At 39.6% G+C, this 20125-nt stretch overlaps 1 protein-coding gene across 2 annotated transcripts in view; it reads left to right on the top strand.

Annotated features, from left to right (window-relative positions):
* The window catches only part of TBL13 (TRICHOME BIREFRINGENCE-LIKE 13), a 46911-nt gene that overhangs the window by 3200 nt on the left and 23586 nt on the right, over positions 1 to 20125 (top strand). For both annotated transcript variants that reach the window (XM_077377823.1, XM_077377822.1), the window contains exons 3-4: positions 5577 to 5717; positions 9724 to 9844. In XM_077377823.1, coding sequence (XP_077233938.1) covers positions 5577 to 5717; positions 9724 to 9844 — 262 coding nt within the window. The remainder of the gene's footprint in view (positions 1 to 5576; positions 5718 to 9723; positions 9845 to 20125) is intronic.

Here is a 20125-nt window from a genome sequence, read left to right as displayed (position 1 = left end):
CTCGGGTCTTTGAAACTGTAATATAGTTTTTGGAGCCATCTTTAGCTACCACCATATTAAAATTTGTGGTAAATGAAAAAAATGTTGTAGAATAGAGAAGATGGAGAAATCATGAAGGCATTTGTGCAAAAAGGTATAATCCATGGAATCACAGAAACTATCAAAATGAATTATTTTACAAGTATAATAATAACCATAGTTGTAAATTCCGTTTCAGTGGCCATTCAGTTTTGGCCACCGAAACGAAATTTCGGTGGGGTTTCGGTCACACAAAAAATATATTAAAAAATATGAGAAAAATTCCAAAAAATCAAAAATCAATAGAAAAGGATAAAAAACTAATAAATAATCCAAAATATGTGTCCCAAAAGGCATGTTGACCAGTGCGTTGACTAGTGCCTGACAAGATGAAAAATTTTTAGAGACCAAATTATGAGACTTTTTTTACCTGACTTTTGGGATTTAATAATGTTTGGACATGATAGATTTTACGAATTTTTAAAATTAGAAAAATAACCCATCGTTTGGAAGTTAGGATTTTGACCTAACCCATTTTTTCGCATTTTGTACTAGAACTGGAAAGTTGACTTTTTATCCTTTTAGATTTGGTCTTGAAACTATTTTTAATAGATCCATTCGTTCGGACGAAACAACAAATTCCTCCTGTTTCGCCCGGAATTCCGTCCGGGACGGAATATATGGCCATTCCGTTCCGGATTCTGGCCTGGAACCGGAATTCCCGTCCATTCCGGCCGGAACGGAACGGGATTTATAACTATATTAATAACTATAAGTATACGAAAGAGAAAGAACCCTATCTTTGTAGTTCCTATGATGCACTTGGAGCTTATCGGCAGAAACAAATCAATTTAGATAGTCCTTTGTGGCCCCGGTATCGACTAGATCAACATGTCATTGCCCCAAGAGAAGTTCCCATCAAAGTTCAATTTGAATCTCTGCGTACCTATCATGAGATCTATGGGCACTATCTACTAGTAAGAAGTGTAATAAAAAAATCCTTTTTATATACATTCGAACCACTGTTGGTCATATATCTTTTTATTGAGAAATAAAAGAAGCCATACAGGGGTTTTGCCAAGCCTACTCATAAGGTACCTATGCTAAGTAATTATGTGATACCTTGGGAATTCAGGTCTCTATGGTTCAACCGGTATCCTAATTCCGAAATTTATACGTGAATCAAGATCGAGGAAATGAGGTATTTGAATCACTGACTCAAGCCTATTGTTTAATCCTACTCAACAAAATATCGAGGTACTTATGGCGGAACGATCCGATCTGGTCTTTCACAATAAAGTGATAGATGGAACTACCATAAAACGACTTATTAGTAGATTAATAGATCACGTCGGAATGGCATATACATCACACATACTGGATCAAGTAGACTCTGGGTAAGATGGTCTTTTCTACTCTACAAACGTGTTCTTCATTTACTACCAATTTCAGTATGTTGGTAGCTAAAGATGGCTTTGGAAACTACACTACAGTTTCTGAAGCCGTTGTTGCGGGTCCCATATTTAGCCCGGAGATGATTACTATCTACATTAAAGCTGTCATCAACATTGAAAATGTAATGGTTGGCGTTGAAAAGACTAACATCACCTTCATCGGTGATGGAATGAACAGGACCATGATTACGTCTAATGGGAGCGCAATTGCCGGATTTTCTATGAGCGAGACAACCACTTTAGGTAAAAATAATAAATAAATTCACAATCTCTTCCAACAAATTTACTACAATTTCAATGAAGAATTTTCCATGGTAGCCAAACATGGCCTTAAGAAGTTCAAAGAATGAAGGCACATGTGCTAGTATACTGCTCTCCCAATATAAGCTGCAAAGAAGTTCATGAAATGACTGAGGTGGTCATACAATCTCAAAATCTACAAGCACGATATCTCAAAAAGACGCAAAGTAAGTTCATGAAATGACTGAGGTAGTCATACAATCTCAAAATCTACTAGCACGATATCCGAACAAGATGCTCTTCCAATGTAAATGTACTACTCTCCCAATGTAAGATGCAAAGAAGTTCATGAAAAGACTGAGGTGGTCATACAATCTCAAAATCTTCAAGCACGATATCCCAACAAGATGCTGAAAAACCTAAATACAGATGAGGACTATAGAGGAATGTGATCTCCCTTCCTTGGCTAACGGTTCTGCACTTCTGCCACCTCATTGGCTTACCTTGCTTGAGGTGTCAGTTGGAGAATGGTAAATGGTATTATTCTAGCATGATGAAGGGTGGCGTGGTTCGCAGGCTCGATCATAGAGGAATGTGATCTCCCACGACTATAGGCTGATGTGCAACCCCTTCCTTGGCTAATGGTTCTGCCACCTCATTGGCTTACCTTGCTTGAGGTGTCAGTTGGACAATGGTAAATGGTATTTTTCTAGCATGATGAATGGTGGCGTGGTTCGCAGGCTCGATCCCAACTTAACTATCAAAAAAATAAAAATGAATGGTGGTTGGGTGATAGATCCCTTAACCGGGCACTTCCAAATTTATAGAGGTCATGAACTCGTTATTCTAAGTTTAGGATTTTCTGGAGGTGGGGTCAAATGTGCTTTGATCGTTGATAGCGTCTCAGAAATAGCATTTGGGGAAGTTACTATACTGCATATCTCTTGTAAAGATATATTTCTAAATTGATGGATGAGGACTCTTTTATTTAATGTTTAGAGGCTCAGACTAGGACAGCAAATTGCTCCATGGCGTGGGTGAGTCAACATAGTGAGTCATTGATTCAACATAGCTAACTGAATTTTTCGATGGACTTGGCCAGGTTTCTTGATTGACAACGGTAGGGGCGAAAACCGAGCGGATTCAGGCAATTTCTTAAGCATTTCTTTAATTTATGATTCATCATGGTCTTTTCTGCTCGACTTTCTGACATGTCTTTTTTCTTGTAATGGAAAATGAGAAACCATATCGGATGTTTTAGTCTTATCTCTATTTTCCATGGAGGTCCAGAAGTTGGTGTGCAGGTTGCTGCCACTTTGTTGGTATTCACTCACCTCTCCATCCATTCAATTATGGGGACCAAAAGACACTTTTGGGAATGAGTGCTTTGGGTTGTTGGTGGTTTTCACTTTCTAGCATTTGTGGGGGAATTCGAAGTGAGAGAAAGTAATAGATTGTTTTGTGGGGAAGGCTATAAACATCATTTTGTGGGATGATGGTGGAGAGGCCAGTACTTGAGGTTGTAAAGAGAGCAATTTTCCTTTGTTTTGTTATAGAGATGTTTTAGAGGGTGAGCCTTGGCGCAATGGTAAGGTTGCTCCATTGTGACCTGGTGGTCACGGGTTCGAGTCACGAAAACAGCCTCTCTGCAAAGCAGGGGTAAGTCTGCTTACATCTAGCCCTCCGCAGACCCCGCAATGGCGGGAGCCTTGTGCACTGGGCTGCCCTTTTTTTGTTTGTTATAGAGATGTTTTGGAGACAGTCATTGACAAACTAAGATGCTATTGGGGTTCACAAGGGCGGGGCCTGGGGCTGGGGCGGGGTGGATGTTTGGTTGGCATCTCCTATCTGTTCTAACACGTTTAGGTTTAATGCACTAGTAGGATGGTCTTATGCACTAGTCCCAAAATAAAGCCATAACAGGCAATGAGATGCCACTCAGAATTGAATGTGAATTCTGAACTATCTATCATCACAGACTGATTGTGCATCAAATCCTCCTTGAAATCTTTCTCATCTATTCATTGAGATTCCTGATTTCAGTTGCAGGTGTTGCTTGTGGCTCTATTGTTTGATGAATTTAGTTGTACATATAAGAACAGAGATGTGTGAAAACTCTCTCTTGGTTATGAACTTCCCAAGTTAAGATCTAACCGACTTGAGTAAATGATTGCCGCAGTTTAGTGATGGGAGAGTAATTTTTTCATTGACTTTGTAGGGCCAAAACCTAGTTGACTTGGCGAAGTCAATGATTGACTCGGGGGAGTTATTAAAAAAGGGCTAATGCCACCATCCTTAGGCAAGGATGATTGCTTTACCGGTTTTATTCATATCTTACACATACATACACACTTGTGTGTATGTAAGGGTACTCTATGCTGGTATTGCCACCCCTAAAGTTAGGAAATTTTACCCATTTCTATTCAAATGACAAAAATCTTTTTTCATGAAGTGGAACACTAGAGAAGAACATGGGGGTGAAGAAGAATTGGTTGTTGAGGGTAGAGATCTATCAAGGGATTGGTAACATACTCAGTTGATGAGGAATAGGTAGGTCAATAAGAGAGAGGACTTAGTCAAGGGGTTCATCCTTTTCCACCATTTTTGGCAGGGTTTGATCAAAACCTCACTGGTGGTAGACTGATGATAAAAGACGAGTGTGGTGTGGGATCATGCTAGCTTGGGGTGTCGATGTCTTGACTATTACACACATGCGGCCACTATCAACTAGGCTGATTTTGCATGAGTTGGAGATATGGATTCAAAGGAAAATCTTGGAGGTAGGGTTGATATTCTTCTCCTTTTACCCATTTCTCTCTCTCTCTGCCTCTCTCTCTCTCTCTCTCTCTCTCTCTCTCTCTCTCTCCCTCTTCTTCCTCTTTCCTCCTTTCTCCCCTCTTCTTTAATTTTGCGACACAAAGGAATTTTATTTCATTTCAATATAGATGAATGTGCCCATGTTTAGGGGGTTGCAGTACAATAATCTTATTGATGCAGGCTAGGGAGAGAAGTAGAAGAAAGAGGTGAAAAGAAGAAAAGAATAACATAAGAGAGGAATAGAAGAAAAGAGGAGGAAGAAGAAGAACATAAATTAGGGGAGAAGAGAAGAGAAATCTGTAGAGGAGAGAATCTGTATTCACTTCAATTAATAATCAAAACTACCTAATCTCTAATACATGAGGCCTATATAGGCAATGTAAATAATATTTCACGGAAAATAAAATTCCTAAAAACTAAAACATGGAAATAAAAATCCTAGAAACTATTTCAAAAAAAATAAATCCGCATCACTTATATATGTATGACCATTTGATAGAACACCCTCATTAAATTGTCTCTAAAAGACCCCCATTAATCATGTATTATTCCTCATTCCCTTGTCCCAATTCCCTGCTTAAATGTACGACCATTTGATAGAACACCCTCATTAAATTGTCTCTAAAACACCACCATCAATTTCCCACCACACCCTCATTAATCATTTGTTACTCCTCATTTCCAACACCATTAATCAATTTCCCACCACACCCTCATTAATCGTGTGTTATTCCTCAATTCCTCATCTCAGTTATCTCCTTTTAATCATGGTGAGAATTATATATGTGATCATATGGTAAGAATTATATATTTGATCATGAATGAGAACACTTATTTCATTTGATTCATATCATTAAGTTGATTGTGAAAGATTGTTACATGTCTTGAATTTCATTAGAATGATTGTTCACTAGGTGGTCATCTTGTTCCATAATGTTTAATGGATTTGTTTCATTTGCCATTACAAAAATGGATTTTGTTTCATTAGTCTATTTCCACTTTTTTGTTACATTCTGATGATAGTAGCTTATTACCAATTCTTTATAGGTGGTCAGCCAGTGCCAGTGGGGGCGTGCTTGAATCTCTTGGGTATAAACAAGGTTACAGAGTTGACGTTGATATTCCAGAGCATACATGGGCTGAGGCTCCAATCTTTCATGATATTCTTATCTTTAATACCGGGCAATGGTAATCATCATCCTTTCTATTCCCTTTTTTCATATTAACGTCTTCTTTGGTGATGATTTGTAGCTACTTTTGGGACTGCTTTTGTGCTAGTCAGGATTTTTCAAACAGGTTTACCTTTTGCATGGTTAAATTATCTAAAATGTTTGTAGGAGAACATGTAGTTCATAAAACATTTATGCATGAGAAAATTACGCACAAAAATATTGGGATCAAATTTCCCTTTTTCAATTGAGGGTTTTAATAAAACAATATTAAAAAAGAGAGTAGAGGTTTTAATAATATAGTGGGAAACATCTGAATCTAATGCCCACTAATTATGTTTCTTAATGAAACAAAATACCTCTTATTATTCATCAAGAGGTTTCCTAACTAAAACAATTTATAAAGCGTAACAAAAATAAAATTAAATATTTGTCATGATGCTTTTGGACTTGCTTTTTTTTTTTCAAGAATCGTTTCGAAGTGAGGTTCATGGATTTGTCATGCGTTTTGATATTTTGACAATTTTAACGGTCCTACCTAAAAAGACTCTTTGAGTCATAAAGTTCTTTCATATGTTTAATCTCTTTTAAGAGTATCTTGAAGGAGAATCTTTTTGAGATTTAAGGAATTTTGATATCTTGACTTATCTTTTGTAAGAGTGTCGCCCGAGAGAGGAACTCCTTTGAGTTGTAGAGAATGTTAATGTCTTGACTCTTCTTTTATTAGAGATTCCTGTAGGGAGATGACCTCCTTTAAGTCATAATGTTGATATCTCGACTCTTCTTTTGTAAGAGAGTCATCGCAGCGGGTGAACTCCTAGAGAATTTTGATGTATTGCTCTTCTTTTGTTAATAAGTACTCCTAAAAGATGAATTTCTGAGTCATAGAGAATGTTGATATATTTACTCTTCTTTTTATAAAAGAGTATTGCAGAGAGAACTCCTTCTAGTAGTAGAGTAGGGCTGGCAATTTCACCCGTAAAAATGGGGATCCGCCGTGTGGGGCGGGGATTTAAAAAATTCCCTGGTGCGGGGATGGCTTTGGGCCTGCCCCGCCCCGATTCAATACCTTTCTTTATACTATTATCAATACATAATTGCACTGTCAAAAAAATTTATAGTTTAAAAAATCCAAATCTGCCATTTGGCCTTTTGTCTTTTAGCGTGCGGGGCGGGATGGGGATTAGATATTCCCCGCGGGGCGGGATGTTGCATTCTAGTTTAACGAAAAGAACATGCTTAGAAAATATTTGACCTGTATTGTCTTCTTCTGGTTTGAATTGTAAGAGTCAAGGGCAATTGTCTCCAAAAATGATCATATCCTCTCCTCTTGTTGATACTTATTTATAGAAAATCGTTGAGGTGGTTAGGAAATGACCACCACCTTCTTTGTTTGTTTCGTGTAGTACTTTTTGTCCTTGGTGGGAAGTTAACTATTTCTCTTCTTTGAAGTGAGGATAAGGCTTACCTAACTTTTCTTTTACGTTGGAATTTCCCCTCTTTACTGATATATTGCGCATTATATGTCATTGATGGGGACCATCACTTATGGAGGCATTTTTGTAATTATTTAATGCTAATTTATATATAATATGCATGATGAGTTGTATGGTTTACTTTTGAAACTTAGGACTACTGCTCTTGTATCTTCTCCTTCGTTTCTCTCTTTTTCTTGGTTGGATTGAATTACAACTTGGTATTAAAGCATCAAGATCCTCGAGGATTGATTTTTCTTCAAGTTTTGAGCTTCAAGGTAACATCATAGGGTTGTATGACTGATGTCAATAGTCATATGACCACATCTTTGGCCTGACAAACCATAGGCTCTATATCACATATATTTTCGCAGACACCTCATTTTGTCTCGTCTTAGCTGACAATAGTTTGTTGAGGCGTCTCCAATGATGTACGTCATGATACTTTTCTTGGTTGAAGGGCCTTACTAATCCCCAAATTCAGATGATCTGAAAGGAGCTTTTCAAGCAGTATAAAGCGAATCTTTAGCAAAAGAGTAGAGTTTGGAAGCTAAAATCTTCTAGTTGGAGAGTATGAATCCTTTCACCCTTCACAACTCTGTGCCTCAATATCCACTCTTCACCACAAGTTCATCACTCTAATACCTTAAACTTGTTTTAGATTCCTTTGCAATCAGAGGAAAGACTTAGCGTCGGGTACACAAGGGAGAAGGAAAGAATGTCTTGGAAAAATCAGCGTCAAAGGGATTGGTTCTGTTCACTTTGTGCTTATTACAATTTTAAATGGAGGGGTAGGTGTCGATGGTGTCATAAGAAGAAGAAAGCATCACCATCCGCAGTCTACCGTCCGGTGGATGAGGTCCAGACTGGAAAAAGTAAGAATGACCAGTGGTGGAGGTTTGGGGATTGGTTCTGTCCGTCCTGTAACTACTCTAATTTTAAACGATGGACCAATTGTCGTTGGTGTCATCTGGGTTGAGAGGAGAAATTTCCATGCTCTGCACTACCCCCCACCATCTCAGGAATTGGGGGTTTGGTAACTCAGGATATTGACCCTTGGCCTGACTTCGGAGTAATCTACCCCTCTTCGGAGGAAAACGAGATTGGACTCCCTAAAGGCATGCTTGGTGGGTAGAAGGAAGGATTTGTCTGGAACCCTACAGGACCTTTGGTTGTGGGCCAAAAGTTCCTGGAATACCCCCACCCTCCCTTGTCCTTGCTTGCTCTCTAGGGATGAAATCCTCTTTATGTTTGACTCGGGGGAGGTGGCCTCAAGGGTTTTGGCCTTAGGGTCGAGGTTTGGGGAGACTATGTATCCTCTCTCTCCGATTGGTCCCCAGATTACGTTCAGGGGTCTGAGATTTTATAGGTTTTCCCTTTCTTTTTCGCTTTTTTCCTTTTATAATTCCTTTGAGTCACTTAAGACTTGACGTAAGTCGTGGACTCACCTTGGGATTTACATAGAAAGAGTAGAAAAGTTAAAAGAATCGTGGGTTGGGGTTTTCCAACCTCACAAACATTTCCCCTCAACTTCACAAACACTCTCTTCCTTTTCTTTTCTCCATTTCATTCTTAATTCTTGCTTCTGATTTCTTCTTCGTTAATTTAGTTGATTTTCTAGATTAATAACAAAAGGGAAACTTACTTGATTGCTGTCTAGCTGAAGGGGGGATTTGGGTTGGTTGATCTTTGCGTTTTGGATTCTGCATCATTAGTTTCTGGAGTACTAGATGTATCTGAATTTCATATCTATAAAATGCTGGTTAAATGTTCGAAATATTGAAATGGTAACAAGGTACCTCGCCTCCCGAGAAACATTTTGCAATTTTCAGTTGTTAACAATCGAGTCAGCAGCTTTTTTTTTTCTCCCCCTATTACTTTCATAGTTAAGCTGTCATTGACGTGTCATATTTTACCACGCAATCATGCTCTTTAACAATGCATTGGCTTCACTGTCTTAAATATCTAGTTCACGATGAGTTGATAGCACCTTCATTTCTCATGACTAGCTTACCCTATGCGAGAGCCTTATGTTTGTACTTCATATACCATCTGAAATTCATTGATTTGCTCCTTGTAGCTTTCAAGGAATTGTTCTTTGAGCTTATGATTTGTGTTGCTTGGGTTTTTAGACTGGTTCTGAGCTTTATTATTCATGCTTTCCCAAGTGAACTGCTAAAATTCTGAGCCTGCAACTTTTATTCTTAAGGGAAAAAATGCTTGGTCTTTATTACTCAGATTTCCGAATCCCTGGAATTATTTCAGTTTGATGTAGGGATGTAATTTCCAGAGAATTCATTGATAAATTGGTTACAAGCAGCCTACAATTGTGTGATTCAAACGAATATGGACCTCACTGTTAATGTGATTTATTATAGTGATTTGTAACTTATTCCATGGTGTATTTGAACATCATTGTATGCATATATTCAATTTTAAAGGTTTTTTCCTTCATAAAATGCTTATTTTAATTTCTTTTTTCATAAGATACTGAGATCGGTTCCCAATCTATATATCATTTTCGTAACTAACATGTTTTTCTATCGTCAGGTGGTGGGCACCTTCAAAGTTTGACCCACTTCAGTCACCAATGCTCTTTTTTGAAAAGGGTTTACCTGTACTTCCTCCTATATCTCCTGACCTTGGCCTAGATATGGTTCTAAAACATATGGTATGACTGTGACCTTTTAACTTTTCTTAACCGTTGGAAAGCTATAAAAAAAATGAAGTGAGCTAATCAACATTATGGTGGGTTGAGGCCATACATGTACACAAGTAATTGTTCTAAACGATCAAATTTCTATCAATACGTATCAAAACAAAGGAAAAAAAATAACAACTCCAATATTATTTTTTACTCTTAGTATGTGCCATATTAAACTATAACATAAAGTTCAATGAGCTAGAAATTATCTACCAAGATTTGGTTTTGACTGCTGATCTTTGAGTTGTTATAGATATCGTGGGTTGTTGCTTTGAGTAAGAGAAATATTACTGTCCACGGAATTTCTATGGAATGACAATTCACCTGAGCATGTGAGGTCCATTATGAGAAATGGCTTTCTTTGTCTTGGGATTTTTTTTGAAATGTTTCTGTCTTGGGAATTAAATGTTTTTTTTTATTGGCATCTTGGGAATTAAATGCTTTTTGCATACTTTATTTTCTCTCTATGGGAATGTAATACTACCTCGGGAGTTGGGATTCACTTCAACGAGACTGACTTGATTATGGAAGGACCACCTTGGTCTTTGTTGACCTTCTTTATAGATTCTATCTTTTACTTGTCAAAATGAAAAAAAGAAAAAAAAAAAAACTCTTCATGTGCATTTTCGTTCTTTATGAGAATTCCATTACCTATATTTTGGATCTAAGAACCCATTTTCTTCTTGCTAATTGAGGCCTTCTCTTTGTTTGTAATCAATTGACTTTTGCAGACTGCATTCCTTTGCTTCATGTTTTCTCAAGAAATAATGCAATCATAGATTACTTTATCTTTTGGTTTCTTATTTACTTTGATTCAGATCTCTAGTTTAGAGATGTTTAACTTCTATATTGATGTAAAGTATGTGCCGAAATTCAAGCACAACTAATGGAATCAATCAACCGTTGGTTTTAGGGTAGTTCCAAATTTGCTGATTTATCTGGCTTAGGGAAGTGTTGAAGTAAGTTTGATGCGGCCTAAAAATGCTATTCTGGTCATATGTGGTGTGAGTTAATCATAGAGAACAAAGGTGAGTTTATAGTCAGTTATGGGAAAAGAGTTGGGAATTATGTTTGAAGAAGAAGCTGCCGTATGTTGATCTTCTATTGTAAGAGTAAAGGAGACAAATCAGGCATTGTTAGGTAAGTGGCTATGGAGGTTTAGGGAGGAGGAATCTCAGTTATGGGTGAAACTCATCGAAAGGTCATTGGCAGGCAGAGGATAAGTTCAGAAAAACAGGGAGAACGATATGGCAGGAAGTAATGAATTTTAAAGACATTCTTGGTGGGAGTCAGATTTAGAGTATATTCTGGGGACATAATTTGGTAAAATCACCAAAATCAAATAAGAACTTCAAAAATCCAATAAAAATTCCCAAATTCCGAGTCCCAAAATATTCCGAAATGAATCTCAAAAATTCCTGAAGGACTGGGCCCAAAATGAGAAGAAGGCTTGAGTTTTGAGCATCTTATTGTGCGTATTCCTGGGTACAAATTCCCCAGGAGGTCGTTAGTATTCTCAGGGATACCCCTGCAAAATTTCATGGCAATCCGGCAAAAAATGTAAAGAAAGACAGGCGAAGTTTGTGCAATAATCAAAACTGGGTTGTGATAGGGTATGAATTATCAAGGCTTGGTTGTGTAGATATCACCCTCCTTTTTTTTATAAAAGGCAAGATATTTTTGGTTGGTAAAATGGTGATTTGCCAACCTTAGAGGGGTGATTTTGGAAGTCTGGTATTACTTTGGTTGTAAGCAACCCTTAGCAGCCGTTGGATCAAATCAGAAGGCTAGGATTGAGTAGGGAGAAGATAATCTTTTCTCTTTATTTTTACCTTGTTTCCTACTCGAGCCCCCCCCTATTAACTAAATGAATAACCTTAAATACACGAAGGGGGGCTGTCCAAGTAAAAAAGAGTGGGGGCAAATTCACCATTTCCCTTTAAATAAGCCGTCGGCTAGGGTTTGCTGGAGCAAAAAAAAAAGGGTCTCATTTGTCGTTTGAGAAAGAGAGAGGGAGAGAAGCAGAGAAGAGGGAAATCCACAGTCGCCCACCTTCTTCCACCTCCGGCAAGCCACCATCATCTCGGCCCTCCATCTCCACCTCGCCACCACCTTCCCACCGGCAAGCCACCATCTCCATCATCTACATCACCTCCATCCAACCCTCTCTCAGCCACCCTCAAAACCCACCTCATTTTCTCCATTTTTTTCTTCCACCTCCGGTCACTCCTCCGGCCAGTCCACCCTCACCACCATTTCCCAGCCACTATTTCCCTTTTTTCAAACCCTCTTCTCATCTCAATCGTCTTCTCCGGCCACCTCTCTTGCCGTCGGCAAGCCCCCATCCACACCACTTTCTTCTTCTCTAACCCCTAACCTCCATTACATCCCTCACAAAATCCATCACCACCAACAAACCCATTTCATTTTCACCCCAACCACCTCCACCATTGCAGCCACCCAAAACCCTTGAATCCGGTTCTACTCCCACCACCATAGCCTCTTTCCACCCCCATTAACCCCCTTTCCTTTATTGATTCCGGCAATCTTGCCGGAATCTAACCGCATCTTCCACAACAAGCCCCACCGGAATCCCCTCCACCATTTCCACTTCAACCACCATCCTCTTCCTTCCACCTTCACTTCTAACCCAAAACCGCCATTTTCCACAAGATCCGGTCATCGTCACCATCCACATCTCCTCCCTCACAGCCATTTAAACTCTCCTCCATTGCAAATCTGCTTGGACATCTCCTTCCACTACCGATTCCAGCTCTCACCAAAGCCACAAATCCCCATTCCAAAACCCACTTCGTTTCTTTCCCCTTCTGCAACCGGATTCGATCCTGCCGCCACCATTTCAGATTTTCTAACCCAACTCTCTCACTCTCTCTCTCTCCCACCTCTATCTCAATCAAAGATCCAAAGCACCTTGTTGCTAGTTGGTTTTCATCTCGGAATTTCAGCCAAAGGATTTTTTTTTAAAGTCATATTTCAGGCAATATTTGCAACTGTTCTTGAAAGGAAAATTTGGTAAGCTTCTTATGATCAAGACAATTTGTTGATTTTTTATTTTATTTGAGGGCTCTTGCATAAGATTGCTTAATGTTGAATGCTTGATAGATGCCATTATTCTTGCTAATATGAGTGGGTAAATTGGTTTTACCTATCCTAAGTTTCATTTGATTTTGAAGACATTACTATAAGTGAATTGAATTTGTAGATAGGTTTACACAACTGCGGGGGTTCCTCATTTCTCTAATTGATGAATTGGCTTGCAAGAGAACTGTATGTTAACACAAAAATAACTGGTCTTTTTTTATGTTCAAATTGATTCAGTCTGTCTTTGTCTGAACTTTAAATGGCCATAGCAGCCCTTAAATCTTTGATTTTGAAAGCCCCATACTCTTCATGTAGCAGCCCCTTGTATGATGCATAGTGGTCCTCTTTTGTGGAATCATGGAAATGCCTATAGCTGATGTCCATAGTTGCTATCCTACACTGCGTAGTGGCTGTCCTAAGTCGCATAGTTGCTGTCCTAAATTGCACAGTTACTGTCCTAAGTAGCGTAGCTGCTGTCTCTTATGCTTTCATACTCCCTAATTTTGATTCCTCTTTGCGTTGAAGGATATAATTGCTACTCTACAGATTTAGCTATGCTCTATGATTGATAATAAGTCTCATAGCTGCTGTCCTACACTAGTAGTTGTGATTTTTGAGAACATAGCTGCTGTCAAACCGATTTATACACTGGCAGTTGCGATTTTTTTGGTTTGGTTAGATAATGCATAGCTACTGTCCAGCTTATATTTTTGGATTTTTCGACCGTTTAGATTCCAAATCATCAAAATAAACATATCCTAGTTGAAGATCTAATTGAGCTGATCAATTTGACATTTTTGGCACAAATTTGGCCAAAGGAGTACTGTTTTCTTCCAAGTTTTTTTTTTGGAAATTTCACTTCGAGTAAGTTAGAGTAACTGTTTGGGCTATCTCTGACCAGATGGGCCGAAGTCATTGAAAGGAAAGCTGTTTGTTAAGAATTTTTTTTAAACTTTCTCATTTTGTGCATTTTTCCAGAAACGTTGTTTCGATTGTCAAAAACCATTTGTAAGATTTCAGCTGTTTCGAAAAAAAAGAAGAAAAAGTCATGCTGTGCACAGTGCATTGTCGGCTATTTTCGGACCATTTCTGGTCAGAATTGGCCAGAGCCGTAGAGAGGAAAGTTGTTCCTTACAAAATTTCCTAAAACTTTCTTATTTTACAAATTTTTTCAAAAACGATATTTTGAGTGTCAAAATTGAGCGTAAACTTTCAGCCAAACACCTAATATGCTTTTTGATGGCGATAACCTAGAGATGATCATTTTCTAACCACTTCCGGCCAGAGTTGGCCCAAGTGGTCAAAAGAGAAAATGTCACTAATGATGAGATCTACAACTTTGATGATTGTGAGTTTTGATGGTCTTGATGTCTAGATGGTCAAATTTTCCTCAGAAAATCACATTTTCTACACCTTAAGTCATTGATATGATATGGCTTGCTTTTTGTGATTGTTCTGATTCTAAATCATTTCTAATGATTATTTTTGGATATGTAAGCGTGCTAGCAAGTTTTAAATCATGTATTAGTAAATTTCCAGGAATTGTTTGACATTTTTGACCCGTTTTGGTAAAAATTGCATGTTGGGTTGTGCTTTAACAAAACGGGTCAAAAATGTCCATAACGGGTCAAAAACGGCAACATGGAAAATTTTCATGATTCCACAAAAGAGGAACACTATGCAGTGTAGGATAGCAACTATGGACATCAGCTATAGGCATTTCCATGATTCCACAAAAGAGGAACACTATGCATCATACAAGGGGTTGCTACATGAAGAGTATGGGGCTTTCAAAATCAAAGATTTAAGGGCTGCTATGGCCATTTAAAGGTCAGACAAAGACAGACTGAATCAATTTGAACATAAAAAAAGACCAGTTATTTTTGTGTTAACATACAGTTCTCTTGCAAGCCAATTCATCAATTAGAGAAATGAGGAACCCCCGCAGTTGTGTAAACCTATCTACAAATTCAATTCACTTATAGTAATGTCTTCAAAATCAAATGAAACTTAGGATAGGTAAAACCAATTGACCCACTCATATTAGCAAGAATAATGGCATCTATCAAGCATTCAACATTAAGCAATCTTATGCAAGAGCCCTCAAATAAAATAAAAAATCAACAAATTGTCTTGATCATAAGAAGCTTACCAGATTTCCCTTTCAAGAACAGTTGCAAATATTGCCTGAAATATGACTTTTAAAAAAAAATCCTTTGGCTGAAATTCCGAGAAAAAAACCAACTAGCAACAAGGTGCTTTGGATCTTTGATTGAGATAGAGGTGGGAGAGATAGAGAGAGAGAGTGAGAGAGTTGGGTTAGAAAATTTGAAATGGTGGCGGCAGGATCGAATCCGGTTGCAGAAAGGGAAAGAAACGAAGTGGGTTTTGGGATGGGGATTTGTGGCTTTGGTGAGAGCTGGAATCGGTAGTGGAAGATGTCCAAGCAGATTTGCAATGGAGGAGAGTTTAAATGGCTGTGAGGGAGGAGATGTGGATGGTGACGATGACCGGATCTTGTGGAAAATGGCGGTTTTGGGTTAGAAGTGAAGGTGGAAGGAAGAGGATGGTGGTTGAAGTGGAAATGGTGGAGGGGATTCCGGTGGGGCTTGTTGTGGAAGATGCGGTTAGATTCCGGCAAGATTGCCGGAATCAATAAAGGAAAGGGGGTTAATGGGGGTGGAAAGAGGCTATGGTGGTGGGAGTAGAACCGGATTCAAGGGTTTTGGGTGGCTGCAATGGTGGAGGTGGTTGGGGTGAAAATGAAATGGGTTTGTTGGTGGTGATGGATTTTGTGAGGGATGTAATGGAGGTTAGGGGTTAGAGAAGAAGAAGAAGGTGGTGTGGATGGGGGCTTGCCGACGGCAAGAGAGGTGGCCGGAGAAGACGATTGAGATGAGAAGAGGGTTTGAAAAAATGGAAATAGTGGCTGGGAAATGGTGGTGAGGGTGGACTGGCCGGAGGAGTGACCGGAGGTGGAAGAAAAAAATGGAGAAAATGAGGTGGGTTTTGAGGGTGGCTGAGAGAGGGTTGGATGGAGCTGATGTAGATGATGGAGATGGTGGCTTGCCAGTGGGAAGGTGGTGGCGAGGTGGAGATGGAGGGCCGAGATGATGGTGGCTTGCCGGAGGTGGAAGAAGGTGGGCGACTGTGGATTTCCCTCTTCTCTGCTTCTCTTCCTCTCTCTTTCTCAAACGACAAATGAGACCCTTTTTTTTTTCTCCAGCAAACCCTAGCCGACGGCTTATTTAAAGGAAAGTGGTGAATTTGCCCCTACTCTTCTTTACTTGGACAGTCCCCCTTGGTGTATTTAAGGTTATTCATTTAGTTAATAGGGGGGGGGGGGGGGGGGCTCGAGTAGGAAACAAGGTAAAAATAAAGAGAAAAGATTATCTTCTCCCTACTCAATCCTAGCCTTCTGATTTGATCCAACGGCTGCTAAGGGTTACTTACAACTAAAGTAATACCAGACTTCCAAAATCACCCCTCTAAGGTTGGCAAATCACCATTTTACCAAACAAAAAATATCTTGCCTTTTATAAAAAAAGGAGGGTGATATCTACACAACCAAGCCTTGATAATTCATACCCTATCACAACCCAGTTTTGATTATTGCACAAACTTCGCCTGTCTTTCTTTACATTTTTTGCCGGATTGCCATGAAATTTTGCAGGGGTATCCCTGAGAATACTAACGACCTCCTGGGGAATTTGTACCCAGGAATACGCACAATAAGATGCTCAAAACTCAAGCCGCCTTCTCATTTTGGGTCCAGTCCTTCAGGAATTTTTGAGATTAATTTCGGAATATTTTGGGACTCGGAATTTGGGAATTTTTATTGGATTTTTGAAGTTTGAGGATTTTAGGGTCCGGTCAAAATGGGGTGTCTACAGGTTCGTATATAGGTCATTGGCAGGCAGAGGATAAGTTCAGAAAAACAGGGAGAACGATATGGCAGGAAGTAATGAATTTTAAAGACATTCTTGGTGGGAGTCAGATTCAGAGTATATTCTGGGGACATAGTTTGGTTTTGGAGGGATAAATGGTGTACAGACATGCCTCTTAAAGAAGTCTTTCCTCAGTTGTTTGCTTTGGCATTGGATAAAGATGCTATGGTAAAGGAGTGTGTCTGTCGCTCAGATGACAGAGTCATATGCCCGTCTCCGTTTAGAAGGAATTTCTTTGACAGGGAATTGGAGCATGGTGGGAAGATTGCTGCAGACATTGGAGCATTGCTACATAAAGCTAGATGGGGAAGATAAAATAATATGGGTCTGGAACTCAGATGGGGAATTTATGGTTAAATCCTTGCTAAAATGTGGAACATCAAAGCACCGCCCAGGGTATGCATCTTTGGCTGGGTCACATACCTTAAGAGGATCCAGACTATAGATTTCCTATGGAAAAGGAATATGCTAATTTTTGCATTGTGCATGGATGCTGGTGAGTGTGTGGATCACCTCCTAGTCCATTGTATGGGGCAGATAACTATCCATATTTGGGATAGCATGGGTATTCTAGGCTAGTTTCTTAGAGGTGGTGGAGAGTTGGGCATCGGCGCCATGGAAAAATAATAATATGGCTTGTCTCTTTCTTGGCCATGATATGGGTCCTTTGGAAAGAATGTAATGCAAGAATTTTTAAGTGGTTCATGAAAGGAGCCCTTTTCCTCTTCAATAAGGTAATTGCGTTAACAATATCTTTGGTAAAAACCCTAGAAAGCTTCAGATTTGTATCGGCTTATGAATTATGGCATAGATGGGGGGAGATATGTGATGCCTTTAGCTCTAAACCCAAATCTATTCACGCTTGGTCACCACGGGCCCAAGGGATTTTAAAACTAAACTTTGAAGGCTCTTGTTTGGGAAATCCAGGGCCCTCTTGTCTTGGAGTTCTGCTAAGGAATGAAGAGGGAGTAGTATTATGGGCTTTTAGAGGTACGATTGGGATAGCAGATGCAAACGAGGCTGAAGTTCATGGTATTCATCAAGGAATCAAATTGCTCCACAACGTAGATTTGAACAAGTTAGAGAATGAGGGGGATTCACTCAATGTAATCAGGTGGCCAAGAGGCTCAAAGGTGGCTCCTTGGAGATTTGCGTCTCTATTCGATGAGATAAAGGACATATTGGGATCGGCCTCGACATCCTTTCATCATGTCAAGTGGTCGTCTGTTGGGGAGGCAGACAAATTGGCAAGGGAAGGAGTTTTTAGCGTGGGTTTAGAGTTGTTTGATTTTCTTCCTTCCTAGCTCTTTTTTTTGTACTATTCTTTCTTTTTCTATTCTTTTGCTTTTCTATAATTTGGGACCTTCTTGGTCTCGTTTTCGGTAATGAAATCTTTTCACCATTAAAAAAAAGGTTGGGAAAAGAGTGGAGGCCTCATTATTCTACAGATAAAAATCTGAAGTCTTTCAAAACAAAAAGATGGAGGCCTCACTACCTTCTTTCACCTGGCTCGGGATCTTCTATTACAGCTTGGGTTTGAACCATTCCGGCGCCCCCAGGGCATGTGCATCTGGTTGGACAATGGTTTTGGATAAAATTCTAATGGTTCATCATCTAAGAAGCCGTCATATGTTGATTGTGGATCACTGCGCTCTCTGTATAGATGCGGGTGAGTCGGTGGACCATCTCCTTTTACATTGTAAGATGGCCCATTCAGAGTGGTGCAAAATCCTCCAGAGATTCGGGTTGATTTGGGTCTTTCCTGCTACATTGATCGACCTTATTAATGATTGGGCTTTCTCCCCATGGAGGAAAATAGGGAAAATCCTTTGGAATTTGGCTTTGTTGGCAACTATCTGGTCGCTATGGAAGGAAAGAAACGCTAGAGTATTCAAAGGCATCAGCAGAAGTCTGTATCACATTTACATTTGGTCCATTTCATTGATCATTTCTTGGGCTAGATCTCTCCCTTAGTTTCGATTCATCTCAGCTTATGATCTTTGGTACGGTTGGAAGGAGATACGTAATAGTTGTGAGGCCTCCACTCGGGTGGCACCTCAATGGAGCCCTCCTCCTTGTGGTTTTCTCTAACTTAATTTTGACAGATCCAGCTTGGGAAATCCAGGTCCATTTGGGATTGGTGGTCTCCTTATAGACGGAGGGGTGACGATCTGGGCCTTCTCTGGGCTGATCGGTTGCGTTGATTCTAACGAGGCAGAAATTAGAGCAGCGCTTCAGGGCATTAGATCTCTTGAATCTCATGATTTATCTAAGGTAATTGTGGGGGGAGACTCGCTTAATGCTATTGGTTGGCTTAAAGGAAGCAAGGTTTACCATGGAGATTAGCCTGCTGGATCGATGAGATTAGAGATTGTATTGGTGGGTCGGCAATTTTTTTCGGCATACTAAGCTGTCCGCCAAGAAAGAAGCGGATAAACTTGCTAGGAATGGAGCTGCGAGGGAGGTCCTTGAGTTCTTTGACTTTCTACCCCTTGAGTGGCTTTCATCATGTTCTTTTCTTTCTTTTTCATTCGTCTCTTGTATTGATCTTCCTTTTGCTAACTATCTCGGTAAGTTCTGTATTTTTTTCTATCTAATGAAATTCTACCATTCAAAAAAAAGAAAAAAATTGTTTGAAGAAGAAGTCAAACATGGAGATGCTGAAGGATATAGAGAAAAGAGATACAGGCCGCGTAACCTAAAAAAAGGTTAGTGCTAAGGGTTAAGGGAGTTAGGAGTTATGGCCTGAGATAAGGTTGTGGACTTTTGTGGGTAATTTTATCTTGGGTAAGGACGATGATTTTCTGGAATAGAAGAGGTTTGAGAGCTGTTGAAAAACAGGGTGCAGTCAAAGATATTATGCTGAGGCGAGGGATTGGCATTTTAATCTTACTAGAGTCGAAGGCAGTCGATGTTTCGGAGACTCATCAATAGTGTATGGGGCAGGCAGAATCGTCAGTGGGCTTCTCTAGATTGAAAGGGGACTGTGGGTGGAATCATTATTGTCTGGAGGGAAGTTAAATTCGCTCTTGACGAGATTTGAAAAAAGGAATTTCCGCTATCCATTTGGGTTTCAAACTATGATTTGGTCGACACTTCGAATTTATGGCCGATAGACGTGTTGTGTCGTGTCAGACACGAACCCGTGTCCACACGTGTCGACACTCCTTTAGACACTTTTAGATGTACTGCTAGAAGT

Source organism: Tasmannia lanceolata, unplaced genomic scaffold, assembly GCF_043159265.1.
Source record: "Tasmannia lanceolata isolate RefF3 unplaced genomic scaffold, GAP_Taslan_0.1 ptg000004l, whole genome shotgun sequence".
Lineage (NCBI taxonomy): Eukaryota > Viridiplantae > Streptophyta > Magnoliopsida > Canellales > Winteraceae > Tasmannia > Tasmannia lanceolata.
Note: the sequence above shows the minus strand (reverse complement) of the source record. Positions and strands in the feature narration are given on the sequence as shown.